Here is a 16,582-nt window from a genome sequence, read left to right as displayed (position 1 = left end):
ACACAATTATTATTCAGTATTTAAGTTATACTATACGATGCCTCGCGTTTTTCTCATAGAGATAAAGAGTTGTGTTTTAAAGTCAAGCGCGTACCATTTAAAAAAAAAACCAACACAACTGCGTATCTGAATGAGAGCAACAGGGCTCCGTAGTATACAATGTAGTAATAATAGCCGTGAATGAATTTGAATATATGTATAGTTATAGAATTTGAGAATAAAATAAATATTGTGGGATGAGCATTTAAACATCAATATAACACTTACAATGATCTTTATGATTATTGTATTCGCTATCTTATGTCAGTTAAAACTGTGTCCAATCCTATTTGTTTGTTTGAGAAAATAAAACAGATAATAACTAAATCATTCATATAACATAACAACTGATGAGCACAAGGCAACATACCGTCTTTATCGATAATCAAACGTCAATACCATATGTCAATACCTCGATACTTGACATACTGTTCATGACTTCAACAATGAACGTCACATTTCTGACGATAATTTGAAGTTTTTAACGGGTTACAAATGTGTATTTATTTTACAAAAAGAAGTCTGAAATCTTACTGCGATTTTATTTTCTTGTATACTTAACGGTTACTTTTAATACTCAGTGATGGATTTAAAATTTTACAGTCTTATTTGTTCATCAAAATTTTAAAAGTATCATTATGCACTATATTATAATTCTCATTTTGATTACCATATATAGGTACAACTATGTTAAAATAAATTTCACATATGCACATCATCATGGTTTGAATAAATTAAAAATGAATTGAATATTTCTGTCATTAGATGTATTTGACATTAGGGGTGCCAGTTGGCAATGGCGTTATTTGGGTCAGGGTTATTCTGCAACTTATGTGTTCTCGTACAGTCTCGTTTCATCATGTTTTGCTTTACACACATCATTATACAACCAGAACTTATTTTCAAAAACTGTCCAATTGAAAACATTTTTCCAAAGAAATAACATCCTCCGGAAGTGTCGTTCTTATTTTCTCCAGTACTGATCCCAGTTGTGTCACCCGCATACCTTGAATCATGAATTGTCTTATCATTGGTGCTATTATTTGTTTTTTTAACAGTTTTTGGGTCTTCCCTGAAATCACCTTTATCAATTGGGCCACTATTGACGTTCATTATCTGTTGTGTAGCAACAGTTTTGTCAGTTTTGTATCTCGTATCGATACCCGACATTGATCGACCATTATTGTCATTATGAATTGTTATCTCCGGCCTGTTAGTATCATGATTTACATCTGTTTTATGAGTCTGTTTATTATCATGCATTTCTGTTACTTCTTGTATTTTCTGTTGAATTACAGGTTTAACTGTCATAGTACGTCCATTCTTATAAATTGTAGGTTTCACTGTTGCAGTTTTATCATTTTTGTGCACTGTGGTATTCTTTTTAGCATTTTGTTCCGATACGGTTTGTTCTTTCAAAGTTTTCGAACTCTGTAGCAATGTAGACTTAATTGGCACGGTGGTATAGATGGGTATGACTGGTATTTCCTTTTTGGAAATAAATGACGTGGAAGTCTCTTGTGTTTGCTCATAAGTCGGTCTCTCCCCGTTAACATTATTCTCGGAATTAGGTTCTGGTACCTCTTGGTCAATATTTTCTTCTTTTTCCAGTGAAGTATCTTCCATTTCAGAATCAGCACCGACTGAAATGTCCTGCTCGTCATTGTCAGTGTTTGTATCATTCATCTCACTAGAGTCAGTCGGGTAACCGGACAATACTTCATGTAGGTTTTCATCAAGTTTTTCTTGTGAAATCATATCATCTGTAGTAATGGTGGCCGAAGGATTTCTTTGAAATAGATCTGTCGTTGTTGAATGCGGATTTTTATTTGTCTTTAGATTATTTCTATTTTGAAATGTTTCATCATTACCAAACTTTTCATTGTGTTTTTGATTGTATCCATTTTCTTCCTCATTACTTTGAAATTGCACATCTTGAGTATTCATATATCGATCATTTACGTCGGGGTACCGTTGAGATTGACGACTATGATGTTCCATATTGTTGTAACCAGGCCTGGATCTATCGTAGTCTTCTTTATTTCCATGGGGATTTTGTTTAAAGTGCGTGTTCGGGTCAACTTCATTCCAATCACTCCACGTCTGATAACCTTTTGGGTCTTTGCGTGGATCATATCCTTCCTTTTGAAAAGATGATGACCGATGATACTCATGATCACCCCATATGTTCTTGGTTGGTCTCTCGTGTTGTACCATCCTATCATAGTCTGAGGCTAGTTCTTGCTGATTTGCCTGATAATGAGGTGTTTTTGACAGAAGTGAGAGCTTGAAATCTAATCCACATACAAGTAAGGCGTCGTCCGAATTTTTCAATGTCATGATGACGTTTCTCTGAGGACATAAACATTCCCATGTGAAATCATTATACTCTCTGCACTGTATAGAGAACTCGGTAAATCTTTTTGGCCGAGAACGCGGTTTCGAAAAAATTCCAATAATTTGAAAATTAGCTATTAACCAAATCCACAAAAATGTATCCATTGTTCATTTAAGCATGACATATGTGTATTTTTAACTGGTTAAATTCTAAAAAATCAGTCAAATATAGATCGTTGTAACTATCTTCTACACATTTCATGTACAAAAGCAAAGACTTTCTCAATATGGTTAAATTCAACGTCCGAACTGTAACATATTTCAATAGCTGACTATGAGAAGGAAATATGACACTTTTTACTCCGGTCAGTTACCATGTTCGACCATTTTCTTTAAAAAATTTACTAGATGTCAAAGGATAGATATAAAAAAAAAAATACTTGACAAAATACATATCATCTGATATTCGATTTTCGTTAAGGATGGTATGCCACAAACATACAACACCCAGATGTTACAATTCATTAATCGAATCAAATCTTTATCTTATTGTTACTGCATGAGGAGACAACATACATGAACTATTGTATATTTATTCACTTTGTCAACAAAAACATCTTAATCGCAAAATGTATATATCACGAAGGAGAAAATCGCTACAGTTAGTGACTACCTGTGTATGGTATATATGTACTTTGTTTCAGATAAAAAGAAGAGTTGCGATCTTCGTCAATGACAAAGCATCTCAACGATTTTTAGATAAAAAGAAGGAGAAAATCGCTACAGTTTACAAGGAAGTATTTATTTACATAGGCAACAATGGTAGCCTTTTTGGTCCTGCGTTTTCACTATTAAAGATCCATTGAAATAAAATCGAAATCTGAATTATCCATGTTATAACACCTTTGAATGTATTTGAAAAGGTAAAACACATATGGGGCCGCAGCTTTTTTGATAGAAAATAGCATTGTTTAAGGAATTTTCAAAATAATATGAATGAAGAACATCCCTTGCTAAATTTGGCACAGAAAATATTGCTTGTCACAGAGAGTTTTCTCTAAATTTCTCGCTATTTCTACACCAATGGCAAACACCCATTTATCACTATTTTAATTTTGATTTCTAATTACCAAGGCAGCAGAAAATTTACGTACTACTTTTTTACTTCCTTTTAACCTATAGTTGTTGCCTACATCTGTATGGATTATATGCACTTAATTATAAATAAAACGAACAGTTCGATTATATTACTTCATTGACAAATACCCACTACGACACAAGAAACAAAAAGAATATATTGACCATTCTTGTACATAATATGCATTTAGATTGCGACTAATTTTAATATATAGCTAGATGAATCATTTTCAATATAAAAGGTTGAATATCTGAGGCAGCCATATAGCTATGGAATGTGTAACAACAAAGAGTCAATGAACGGTTAATTAATACATTTTGAGGGTTGTTTATACAACAGAAAGAGGACATTGACCAAACAAACATCAGAACATACTCAAGGGGGTAATCAGAGAAATCGGAAAGGGGTATGAATGCAATAGCAATGCAGACGATCAAAAGAAAAACATTCAATGGTCACATTTTAACATTACAATAAAACTGAAGATTGGACAAAGATAACCAATGAAACTAACGGATAACTCAGTTTTAAATATAAAAATAGAAGATGTTGTATGATTGCTAATGAGACAACTCTCAATAAGCATTTATTTTATTTTCCGTTTATTGAAGTCAATGAATTTTTCTAGAAATTTTTTGAAAAATTTCTGTTGTTGACGGGATAAGGCAAGCATAGACATACCATACGAGATAGTACGATTCAATGGAAGCCTTGTCTCTATTCTGCGTATTTCCCTTTATGTTTTATAAAATAGATGAAACGTGTGATCCCTTTGTAGTAAATCATTATATATTAAGCCCCGGTCACAACAGATCGTACGATTTTTTGTCGTGTAAGATCTATAAAATATTTGTCGTGTCATTGTCGTGCAAAATGTCAAAAAAATATTTCATGTGGTCATATCAGCTACGACATGTCCACGATTGGTACACGACAGAGAGAAAAAGAATTGTAATTGTACTATTGTAGGTAAGTCGCACGTCGGTCGTGCGGCAGTCGTACGACTGAGATGCGACACTCTCACGACAGACACCAGACAGTGACACGACAAAAAAATCGTAGAGCAAAAAAGGTGAATGTTCTATTTTCGTCCCACGAAACACGACAGCGCCGCGATGGTCAAAATATCGTGCGACTGTCGTACGGTGATCACAAATGACCCGCGATTCGACCAATATTTATGACGTGGCGCTGCATAGATGTGTTGTGGGCTCGTGGTGACCAGGGCTTAACAGAAGATTTGTAGATGTCACTCGTGAAAACCTGACTATCTTATATTTACAATACATTGATTTAGCTAAAACGTATAATCCTGAGACATGAACAATGTCATTTCATTTGATGTTCATAAACTTAAGAATCGCAACATGCAAGCAAAAAATTGTTTTTATTACATTTATATAGTTTACATTTTTTGTTGATTTATAATATGAAACAAACGAACATTTGAAATTACGAGAGTAGACATGAAGGATTGTTTAAGAATTGAAGCTTCTTTTCGTAATTTTAAAAGCCTTGACCGAACCACCTTTTTAAATGAAGCGCGGAAGCGCTTCAATTCATACTAAAAAAATTGCGCACGATAAATAAAGGCAGCAGTAGTATACCGTTGTTCGAAATTCATAAATCGATTGAGAAAAAAAACCAATCCAGGTTACAAACTAAAACTGAGGGAAACGCATCAAATATAAGAGGAGAAACACAACATTAAAATGTAACACACACAGAAACGAACTATAATATAACAATGTCCATTTTCCTGACTTGGTACAGGTCATTTTAGGAAAAAATGGTAGGTTGAACATGGTTTTGTGGCATGCTAAACCTCCCGCATTTATGACAATGTTAGATATAACATCAAAATGAGAACATTACATGTCAGGACTACAATACAAATAAATTAGAGAACATTTATGACAGAGAAACACACGAATAATAGATAACAAAAGGTACAAGACTTAAAATTTAACACACCAGACGCTCGCCTCGTCCACACAAGACCAACCATTGACGCCAAGATGAAAAAAGTTCAAAAGCCAAAACAAGCACAAAGTTGAAGAGCACTGAGGACCAAAAATTCCAAAAAGTTGTGCCCAATGCGGCTAGGATTTTCTGCCTGAGATAAGAACATCCTTGTTATTTAGAATAAATCATACTTTTGCAAACAGTCAATTGCATAAAATGACTATATAATAGATATACATGTAACTTAAACGCTTTGAAAATCATGTAAAATTAAAAAAGACGCATTCGATTCTTTTAATTACATTTTTATGGTACTACATTACGAGACGGAGTTATATCAAATGTTTCACTTTATGGTGCTTCGATAGGGTAAGAGTTCCTACTCCATTATTCACAAACGTCGTGTTAAATTTCAATATAAACGGCCGGAAGCAGACTAACTTAACCATGGCAAGTAACTATCCTATAATACTGACGTCACATTCGGTGATGACATGCTACGATAAATTGAACATATCAGTGGCGAATCCAGGGGGATGGATCCGAGGGTTGGAACCCTCCCCTTTTCTCTCGTGTAGGGAACCCTTTTAAAAATGGCTAGATTCGCCCCTCATATCAATTGTCAACTGCTACGTATACTGATTTCTCTAGATATCCGACTAAATGGACAGATGATTTCGTTGATAATAATTCCTGTAGAATTAAATGCGAAATTATTTTTTTTAAGTTTAATTTTGTCACCTAGATAATATGCATGCACATTTATTATATATATTTATTTGTTAATATTTGCCCCGAAGTACAATACACGTTAATCCTAAGAATCTCTGTGTTATTAATATTTCCCCATCATCTGTATACAAGCAGTTGGCAGAAAATTAATCCCATCGTTTAATCTGCTTTCATCAATCTTTGAAGATTAAGTATCCTCAGCCTTCCGCACAGACTCCATAATTAAGTTACAATTTAGATATAAATCTACCGCAATTGATAAAAGAAAGTGGTCCCGATTATAAATTGTATTACGTTGAATTACAAATGTTTGTGTTATATCATTCACTCTTTGTCGCTGATGACGAGATAGGCAAATATGCAGGAACCATTTATGTCGAAATTTGTTTACCATTTGAAGCATCATATGGGTTCTGTGATGGGTTCTGTGAGAAGAAAAAATATTAAAAAATGATTTTTATTTGATTTTGTGTACTTAACGACTTTCTCCTTATATTTTTACTTCCTTTAAACTATTATTAAGGAAATAATCATAGCTTGAATAGTTTCCTGGTGTCTTGCACAACTCGTTGTGAGATTTTTTTTCAAAAGCCCCCATTACTTACCTCTTATTCGTGAAGTGTGCAAAATTGTAATAAAACTGAAAATAAAGATGTTGGGGTGGAAGTTCATAAAGATTGTCCCGTGTGCAAAGAATTCCAAATTCCCAGCCTTCTTTCACTGCTGACGATACCGTACACTGAGGTGAGTAGATGGTATAACTTATATTAACTAAGGTTTTTGAAAAGTTAAAAAAAATGTCACAATATAGGGTTATTGCATGAATATTGGGGAATATTGTCCCGAGTAGAATTTTATATTGCACGAGCTTGCGAGTGCAATATATGTTCTACGAGGGACAATATTCCCCAATATTCATGCAATAACCCTTTTATTGTATAGCAATATAATATTTGAAAGTAAAAATTGGTTTAAACTAAGATTTTGTCGTTGATGACGTCATGAATTTTTACGATTTATTGCACTAGTGCAATATTAGAATTTATTGCACGCTAACTTTTGGTTACTTTCTGTGGGAAATATTATATTGCTATACAATAAAATCTATTATATCTTACTGTTTTAGGAAAGATTAATATACAATAACCCTTTTGAAAATAAAATAACAACATATTGTTATGAATTTAATCATTTCTCTTTGAATCGTTAAAAAACCTTTATATATATGAAAGCATGAAAAGCGCTGGTGACATTATTTTAACAAACTTTAAATATTTGTAGTGAAAAAAACTTTCAGTCCTTAGTTTAAGTAAGATATTTATTGGATAAAAGATAACAAGAAAAACGTATCTGGATTCTGAATTATTTGATGGTTAGAGTTAATGGTTATTGAATCATTTGGTTGAAGGCCACAAGCTAATGAAAGTTCTAAGTGTAATACATGTAAATAATTTCCAGGATTTCGAAAATAGGTCCTTTAACTAGGCAAAGTTTGTGATGGGACATATATAGTATGTATTTATTAACCATAAATGAAGCTCCACAAGGTGAGGGAGACCCAACTGTCCCCCCTTTTTTTCCCCTAAACCCGACTAAGATTTATCTCAACTTAAAGAAACATTCTGTCTATTTTTAGATTTAAAAAAAACCAATCCGTTATCTTAAAAAGCAAAATTTTAAAAATCATTTATTTATTAGTTCTTATATAACAATAGTCGTACAAGTGTCCATTGTGATTTAAGAGATTTTCAATTGCTTTTGTTCATTATAGTTAGAAAACAATGACGTATTTTCACATTTGTTTATGCAAAATGTGGAATGTATACACAGTTCGTGATAAATTATGTGAGTCACCTATGTGAAGTAAGTTATTTACACGAAGCTGCCAAATTTACATAGCTAAGACTGCAAGATTAATTAACACGAACATCAATTTCTACTGAAACATCATAGATAAGTAAGCTCGTACAAATAAATTTACAAAAAATCAAGTAGATTAAAGCATAGCATAGATGTAATTACATCTATGATTAAAGTTACACTATCTATTGATAGCTATTTATCTTATTAGTTTGTCTTGTACGTATAAATATATCAATTTCATTGTTCTTCACAAGTAACTGTATTTATTTTTACGATTTGATAGTGATAACGCAGAATCACTACAGTACAGAAGGAAGCAGTCAATGATAATATGATTTCTCCATTATATTTGATTCTGTTTTAGTCAATCAGAGACCGCTGTTTTTTTTATTTTCTTTAATTTAAATTTGTATGCCTAAATTTACGACAAAGTCTAGAATAATAAAATAAATGCAAAACCTAAATATACATTAACACAATTGAAATACTAAGATGTTGTTTAAAAACTAATTTCATTGCACTGTCCAAATTTACTAATTGAGTCGACTAAAGTAGACACTTAAGTGTTTAAAAAGTGTCCAAAAACTTTCATCAGATGAACCTAAAATTTGAGGCCAAAATCGGCCCTTACCGGACCTACTCCTTTCACGAAATAAAATCGACAGTGACCGAAACTGTTATAATTTCAATTTTTATTTTTGAGATGACCCCTCACATCTTTATGGTGGACGGATGCGGCCATTTCCCCTTTTCGTGTTTTCGCGTTTTCTCCTCTCACTTTTCCAACGCAAAATTGGGAAATCGAGAAATAGAGAAAGCAAAAATCGAGAAATTGAGAAATCGGGAAATCGGGAAATAGAGAAATCGAGAAATCGAGAAATCGAAAAATCAAGAAATTGGGAAATCTGGAAATCGGTTTTCGCTTTCGTGTTTTCGCGTTTTTGCTTTCTTGATTTCTCGATTTCCCCATTTCCCTTTTCCTCGATTTCCCAATTTCTCGATTTCCCGATTTCCCGTTTCCCAATTTCTCGATTTCTCGATTTCCCGATTTCTCAATTTCTCGATTTCTCGATTTCCCGATTTCCCGATTTCGCGTTTGCAAAGAGAAGGAAGAAAACACGAAAACGCGAAATGGCCGCAATTGGCCACCATACATCTTACCTGTCGTAGTCGTGCTCAACTGAAGGTGTAGACAATTGTTGAAAAGGTCTATTACTAATAGAAGGAAACAGTCAATGATACAATCATATTATGGTAGATAAAAATAAAAGTAAGATTGTGTATGGATTGAAATCAGTATTGATTAGATCTGACACCATTATCATAATAATGTAAAAACAGACGGGCAACGCATATAAATTATTGCCATTAAAATGATTATATTTTAGAGATAGATCTCATCGATTTACTGAAAGGTATTTGTGAACATTATCACCAGAAGTATCGATTCTAGGTACTCGATTATTTTCTGAGCAGTGATTTTATGGAGTTGGTCAACTCTCAAAATCTTCTGTTTTAGCAGTCAATTGTATATTTTACAGTAAACAATGCCTTTCAAACCACCAGAGAGGTCGATCTGTCCCGCTTGTGGAAGCGCTGTGTATGCAGCTGAAGAAAAGTTAGGAGCCGGTAAAAAATGGCACAAAATGTGCTTTAAATGTGGTAAGTGTTTAAAAAAAATGAGATCATAGAAGAACAAACTTTTAAGGCTCAATTATAGTGAATTTGATAAAAACCAAATTCCAGATTACATGCTATAAAAAAAAAAATAACACTACATCAAAAGAAAACAGTGTTCTACATTGATTATACCTCTTTATATCTGTTGAACATGAACGATTTCAAGTTGTATATTCCCATACGTAAATTGGCTCGTTTGTTTGTGCAGTCGTATGTCTCTAATCCCCTTTCAATTTAAAGGGGAAACACGGAAATAAGATGCTGGACACATTTTTTATAAATTCAGAAATGTTATATTGATTTATTTTCGCATGTGATTGAGATTTATGTATCAGTTAAGTGAAACAGTTACAACGAGCAACACAATACAATCAAAACATTTATAGTTTCATATGCGGTATAGGTTTTACTCGTTGTTTAAAAAAAGTCTTACTATGACATTCTTCAGGTTTCAGGTGTTAAATTCTTTGCTATTTTTGGTCTTGGTGGAAATTGTCTCATTGGCAGTCATACCACATCTCTTTATTGTAATTCTTAAAGAACACAATATGGTATTCTAAGGCAAGTGTCATTGGCAGTCATACCACATCTCCTTATTGTAATTCTTAAAGGAGACAATGTGGTCTTCTAAGACAAGTATATAAACAATAGGCCAATCTCATAAAATTGCTATGAGAAAAAACGCATTGAGAATACATTTCGCAGACTTGCAAATATCTAAACATCTAATCAAAAATACTTAACGAAAAACTGATTGATAGATATTTGATATAAACACACAACCACAGGCGAGATTCTATATTTTGAGCAAATACATTATCATTCGGTCGGTTAAGCTCAACCCATTCCTAATTTTAAAAACTAATTAATTTTAAAAAAATCAAAACTAAACGGAATTTTTGAAAACAGCACTTGACCCAGTAATGATCACAAGAATGGCATACTTTAGTTATACTAGAACACACCCGTATATCGCGGGTCCGTGACTGAATTAAAGTATATAACTATGCGCAAGCCTTATTTTAGTATTAGTATTGTCATCTGATAAAGTCATGCTGATTATAAGATACACAGTTTTTCCGAGTCTCTGCTTTCAAATCTTTCTGTTTGAACCCGTCGAACTGGAACTTATCAATTATTGATAATATTAATTATTTGGAAAACAAAAGGTCCTGGAATGGAGTATTTTTTAATCAACAGCATTGTATATAGTTATAAATATTGAATTCTTTGATCGCTGTTTTACGTCATGCCCGCTAACAAATTGAAAACTGTACCTGTACGCCTTACTTTAGTCCAGATTTTTAGTATTCGTATTGTTATCTTAGAAAGTCTAACTGATTAAAATACTACAATAGGTAACAATTTGACAATTAAGTAGTGTCAACCCTGTGATTATGACCCGTGTAATACTATATAGCATATTAATCCTGAATACACCGTTTGGTGGTGCGCCTGTCAGATTCGGAACGTACAGATAAGGTAATCGGTAACAGGTGAATATACTATTGGTATCGGTATCGGACTCGACCCGGAACTTCTTCATTATTGGCAATATTAATTACGTGGAAAACAAAAGGGCCTGGAGTGGTGTAATTTTTAATCTACACCTTTGTACTATATTAGTTATATAGAAAGTTGAATTCATTGATTCGTCGTTTTTACGTGATGACGGCTGACAAATTGGACCTCGTAATTTTAGTATTATAGATTCACTGATTACTTATTTTGCTCTGGTATATATTTAGGTTATAATAGCTGTATTGTTCCCAAAACCATTTAGTTCTCACCTAAACTGCAATTAAAAAATATAGTTTTAATATTTTCCCAAAATACATTTAAAATATGTACATAAAATTGAGAACGGAAATGGGGAATGTGTCAAAGAGACAACAACCCGACCATAGAACAGACGTATATAACAACATTCAAACAATGTAAGCTGTTATTGTAACAAATAAATAAAACTAAATAATCTTTTTTCAAGAGGATAGTACCAATAGTAAATGAAGTTATCCGCTCTAATAAATGAGATAAAACATTTAATGATAAACATGAATGTAAGAAAAATGAAATTAATGATTTACTAATTAAAAGTGCAAGTTCAATTTCTGTACGTGTATGCTGTAGGCGTGTAAATGGACATCCAACACGACACTAGAAAATTAAATGTGTGCACTCAATCATCATAATACATTTATACATGTATGTTGTTCTTATTCTAGGTTTGTGCAATAAATTGTTAGAGAGTACAACTGTAGCTGAGCATGAAGGTCGTGTGTATTGTAAAGGATGTCACGGAAAGAAATTCGGTCCAAAGGGCTACGGATTTGGCCAAGGAGCCGGTGCACTCAGTATGGAAACCGGATCACAGTTTGGAAACAAAGATAGTGAGATGAGGTAAGATTATCGATTGGGATTCCAGTTTACCACACGGTCGGTGAAAAATCGCGGTGCTGTTAATATTAAAATAGATAGATGGATATCCATTTTACCACACGATCGGTGAAAAATCGCGGGGCTGTTAACGTTGAAGTAGATGGAGAGTTAACATTGGATGGATTGAACTATAATTGATAACTTTACTCACCTCTACTTCAAATTCACACAACGTAAAGCCTTAAGTGCAATGGTTTATGTTATATATGTTACGTGGTAACACAATTTATTATCAAACTATGATTATTATAAAACAGTGGAATGGGACCAAAAACAAGGTTTTCGAATTCTTTCAATTGTAAAAATTATATTTTATTTATTTATAGCAATCGTCCAAGGGAGCAGCATGTTGGACCTTCAAACTCCGGACCCGGTCCTCATTGTCCTAGATGTGGCAAAACTGTGTATGAAGCTGAACGAGCTATAGGACTAACAGATGTAAGTTATATATTAAGATCGCTTGTTTGAGATATCTAGTGTTTTTAAAAGTGTCTTTTCACCATGGAATGATTAATGAAACATTCTGACCCGATCCATTTCCATCATATCTATTTCCGTTCTCTAGTTTGCTTCACAAAAAATGTTGTGAAACTTCTACGCAATGCTTATTGAATTTGGGTGGTGTCACTTTTACCTTTCTAGAGTTATGCCCCTTTACAAATTGAAAATAATAGAGTAAGACGACCACAGTCAGTTATTTACCTGTGTAGATCATGTACATTCCTCTTTTGTTTGTTTTAGGCTTGGCATAAAGGTTGCAGTAAATGTAAGGCGTGTAACAAGCCTGTAGATTCTACAACACTATGCAGGCACGAGATAGAAATATACTGCAAAGGTAAATATAAAAAAAGAAGATGTGGTATGATTGCCAATGAGACAGCTCTCCACAAGAGACTCTCCACATAAAGCCATTCACAGAATATGTTTATTCAATATGTTCGATGTACTTATTAAGTTATGTTAAAGGGTTTGACTATGGGAAATAAAGGCTAATAATTTTTACGCAACATATATAAATTATGATATTATTCTTTTGTAAAGGGACAATTTTTTTTTAAAATTAGGACTGTTTCACTTTTATACAACAATCGATGCAAGTATCATAGATTCGTATTATGTTGAATTAATAAATGTATGCATCATCTCTCATGAAGTGTTAACTGAAAGTTTATTTTTTTACAGGATGTTATGCAAAGAACTTTGGACCTCATGGATTTGGTGTTGGATCATTGGCTAAATAACTGCGAACAAGACTGCCTACGTCATTCTACGTAGAAACAGAACCTGCCTTGTCGTCACGTGACAAAAACACAAACGATCGATCAACAGCTCACTGGCTAGCCGTGCATGCTCTTAGTTTGACCCTATTTCATGTAGAACATACAATGTGCAAACCAAACTCTTAATTTATCTAAACTACTATTGTTTTTAATCTTGGTTATATTTTTTTATATTAAACTTTTTAGTTATCTCCTTGTTTTCGTTGTTTCTTCACGTTCTCGGAAATACAATTTATATAAAAGTATAGTAAGAATAAGTACTAACATGTGCGCCCATGAACGTTTTCTCATTCAAGGCCGTAGCTAGGCATCTTATTTTAGTGAGGCAAAATAATTGAGCCGAGCGAAGCGAGGCGAAATTTTTTTTTTGGAGGGTATGAAATGAATGGTGCAAAATCCTGCATTCTAGGCATTTTTAGAGAGTTTGATAATGTTTTGAATTTGGACACTTTTTATATAAAATTTTTAACAACTTTATTTAAATTTATATGTAAGATAATCATCCAAATATCACTGATTTGAGTCTGCTGTCAGAACATAGAACAAACATCGATTCAGTAAAGTTTGCCAAATTTTTCTATGGCCGGTTCAGTCAAATCGTTTCAGAATCATAATTTGGTCTGCTGATATCCTTATTGCGATGAACATGGCAAGCCCGCACAATCTCTCGCCACTCATGCATGCTCTTTTCCAAGTTTTCAGTCATTTTAGGACAGTCTGTGTTTCTAAAGGAAGCACATTATCATCAACACAGTGATTAATGTCTTCTTCCAATTCCTTCTCCATCAGCAATTTGGTAGCAGCATCGGTAGTAACAGTTTTGTTTGCAAAAGGGAATTAAGCTTTCCTGTAAGCACCATCATACAGTTGCAGTTACAAAATATTAAACTCGCTTTTATGCTGACAAAGAATAGACAAACTAGGGATAGAATGAAATAAGATAAATGTATATGATTCTATCTATAGAGTATATATGATATGGGTACAGGGGAATTGGAATGGAGTTTTTCTGAAAATAGTTGGTGGTATTTTAGTTCCAGAATCTATAAATTTAGGGGTTAGGAGTATGGGGTGTCCGATTCCGAACCCCGAATATAAAGAACCGAAATTCCGTAGTCCCGAATAAGTAAAGACAAAATCCTGTGTTAAAGGTTCTACCATTCCTCAATAATATCAAATTGGAATATGGGATATTCTTTCAAATTTTAAGGTTAAAGAAACATGGATAGAAACTAATCCATGCATGTTTCATATTATTTATATTTTATTTATCTGTAAAGAGAAAGATTAAAGTTCGTGAAATGAAAACGCAGACAGGACTGCCCCCTTGTGATGACTTGATTTGTCAAAAGTTGGTTAAACGGAGAAATGAATACGCAGACAGCACTGCCCCCTTCCGAAGACCAGTACTTGATTTGTCAGTCTACTTATCGTTTTTGGATTGTTCTAATGAAGTTATATGCAATACTCAGACTCTGTTCACAAAAAAACAAGTTTACTAGAATTATTCCTTCTTTTCCTTCAGTGCCGCTTTTTCTTTTCTGCAAGAGCCTGTTTTTAACTGGAGATCCATGATGATTATCATTACTAGGTTAATGTTATCGAGAAACATCACCCGTTGAGATGCTGAGTTATATCCAGGAAGAATAGTTTAAAAGGAATGATGACAAGTTATATAGAAATTAAGGTTGAGACAGAACAACAAATGACTATTATATTGATATATATGTATACAAATAATAATCAGTGTCGAAATTTTAGTGAGGCAATTGCCTCACTTGCCTCAAGGGTAGCTACGGCCTTGTCATTCCGTAACAATGGCGATGTCGCCTAGCAATTCTACGTACCACTGTTTAGAAGTTTGAAACTTTTTATGTCAAAGGCTTTCAAAACCTTTGGTCTCAAGTGTACCTGATAGGGGTTCCTCCAGAAAAAAACCCTGATGCACTGAGATCGATATCATTCATTGTTGTTATAAAAAAGGAGATGTGGTATAATTGCCAATGAGATCTTTCCACGTTCAAATGAAGGTGATTTCAGCAATTTTCGGCAACCGTACGGCCTTCAACAATGGGAAAAACCCATACAGTACAATCGTCTACAAAAGGGCCCAACATGACAAATATGGAACAATTCAAGAATTGAGAAAACAACTGCATGATTTATAACAAAATCATTTACGAAAAACACGAACGACATACATGAACCAATGACACCAATGTACCACAGGTTCCTGAAATGGAATAGGCACATAAAACATGTGGCGGGGTTAAAAATGTTTGAGAGCCTAACCTATGCTTGATTGACAATTAACGTACTCTACTAAACGAATGAACTTTACCAGGGTTAATTATAAATGAACAGATCACAAAACTGAATGAACCGTTCACTTTTTTTTTGCATATATATTAATAACATGTGGTGGGTAATAAATTTCTTTTGTATGTTTAGAAAAGTCATAATAGATATAGATATATATATATATATTTCTACAGAATTTAAAAAAGAGTGTGTTTAACAAAACCGTGTACTAATGGACATTTAATTCTACGGCAAGCTGACATAGCTAAATTTTATACTGTGATAGTAGTACGATTCAAAATATTAAAACAAAGGAACAAAATACTAAAACAAAGAAAGTGACAAAGGAACAAAATACTAAAACAAAGGAACAAAGGTGACGAGCAGGCAATCGTACCACATCTTATTGTTAAAGGAAATCAAAGACTCGGTAAAAAATATAATCGTATAAACTATCTATCAATTCATCGGATTACATATTCGCAACAGGTACATATCGCCAAGAACAACTTGAAGCATTCACGCAGTATCATAATTTATACTGTTTAAGCAACAACAACAAAAATGCGTGTTTTACGGTACTTCTGTTTAATTTTGTAAAACCAAAACTACATAAATATAAACCGACGAAACACACACTTACATGTAAAAAAATATCATTTTAACAATCTAACCTAGAAATTTGTCCCGTGTTCCATGTAATAACAATACCTTTTTTCCGTAACAGTCCCGTTTCTTAAAGACGCCATTGTCACAAATATAAGTACAGCCTAGCCTCTTCATTGTTTCTCCAGGTTTTAGGTTTCGA

General features: G+C 33.4%; 1 protein-coding gene across 2 annotated transcripts; it reads left to right on the top strand.

Moving 5' to 3' along the window:
* Positions 1–6,824: 6,824 nt before the first annotated feature.
* LOC143082952 (cysteine and glycine-rich protein 2-like) lies at positions 6,825–13,662 on the top strand. Of its 2 annotated transcripts, none has more exons than XM_076259007.1 (6): positions 6,825–6,955; positions 9,616–9,736; positions 11,980–12,154; positions 12,520–12,631; positions 12,935–13,028; positions 13,376–13,662. In XM_076259007.1, exons 2-6 carry the CDS (start codon positions 9,622–9,624, stop codon positions 13,432–13,434), a joined length of 555 nt encoding a protein of 184 aa, XP_076115122.1. In that variant the 5' UTR covers positions 6,825–6,955; positions 9,616–9,621; the 3' UTR covers positions 13,435–13,662. The 2 variants fall into 2 exon arrangements, with proteins under 2 accessions (XP_076115122.1, XP_076115123.1); XM_076259008.1 differs by having other exon boundaries at positions 6,939–6,966.
* The last annotated feature ends 2,920 nt before the right edge of the window (positions 13,663–16,582 follow it).

Source organism: Mytilus galloprovincialis, chromosome 7 (genome assembly GCF_965363235.1).
Source record: "Mytilus galloprovincialis chromosome 7, xbMytGall1.hap1.1, whole genome shotgun sequence".
NCBI lineage: Eukaryota > Metazoa > Mollusca > Bivalvia > Mytilida > Mytilidae > Mytilus > Mytilus galloprovincialis.
Note: the sequence above shows the minus strand (reverse complement) of the source record. Positions and strands in the feature narration are given on the sequence as shown.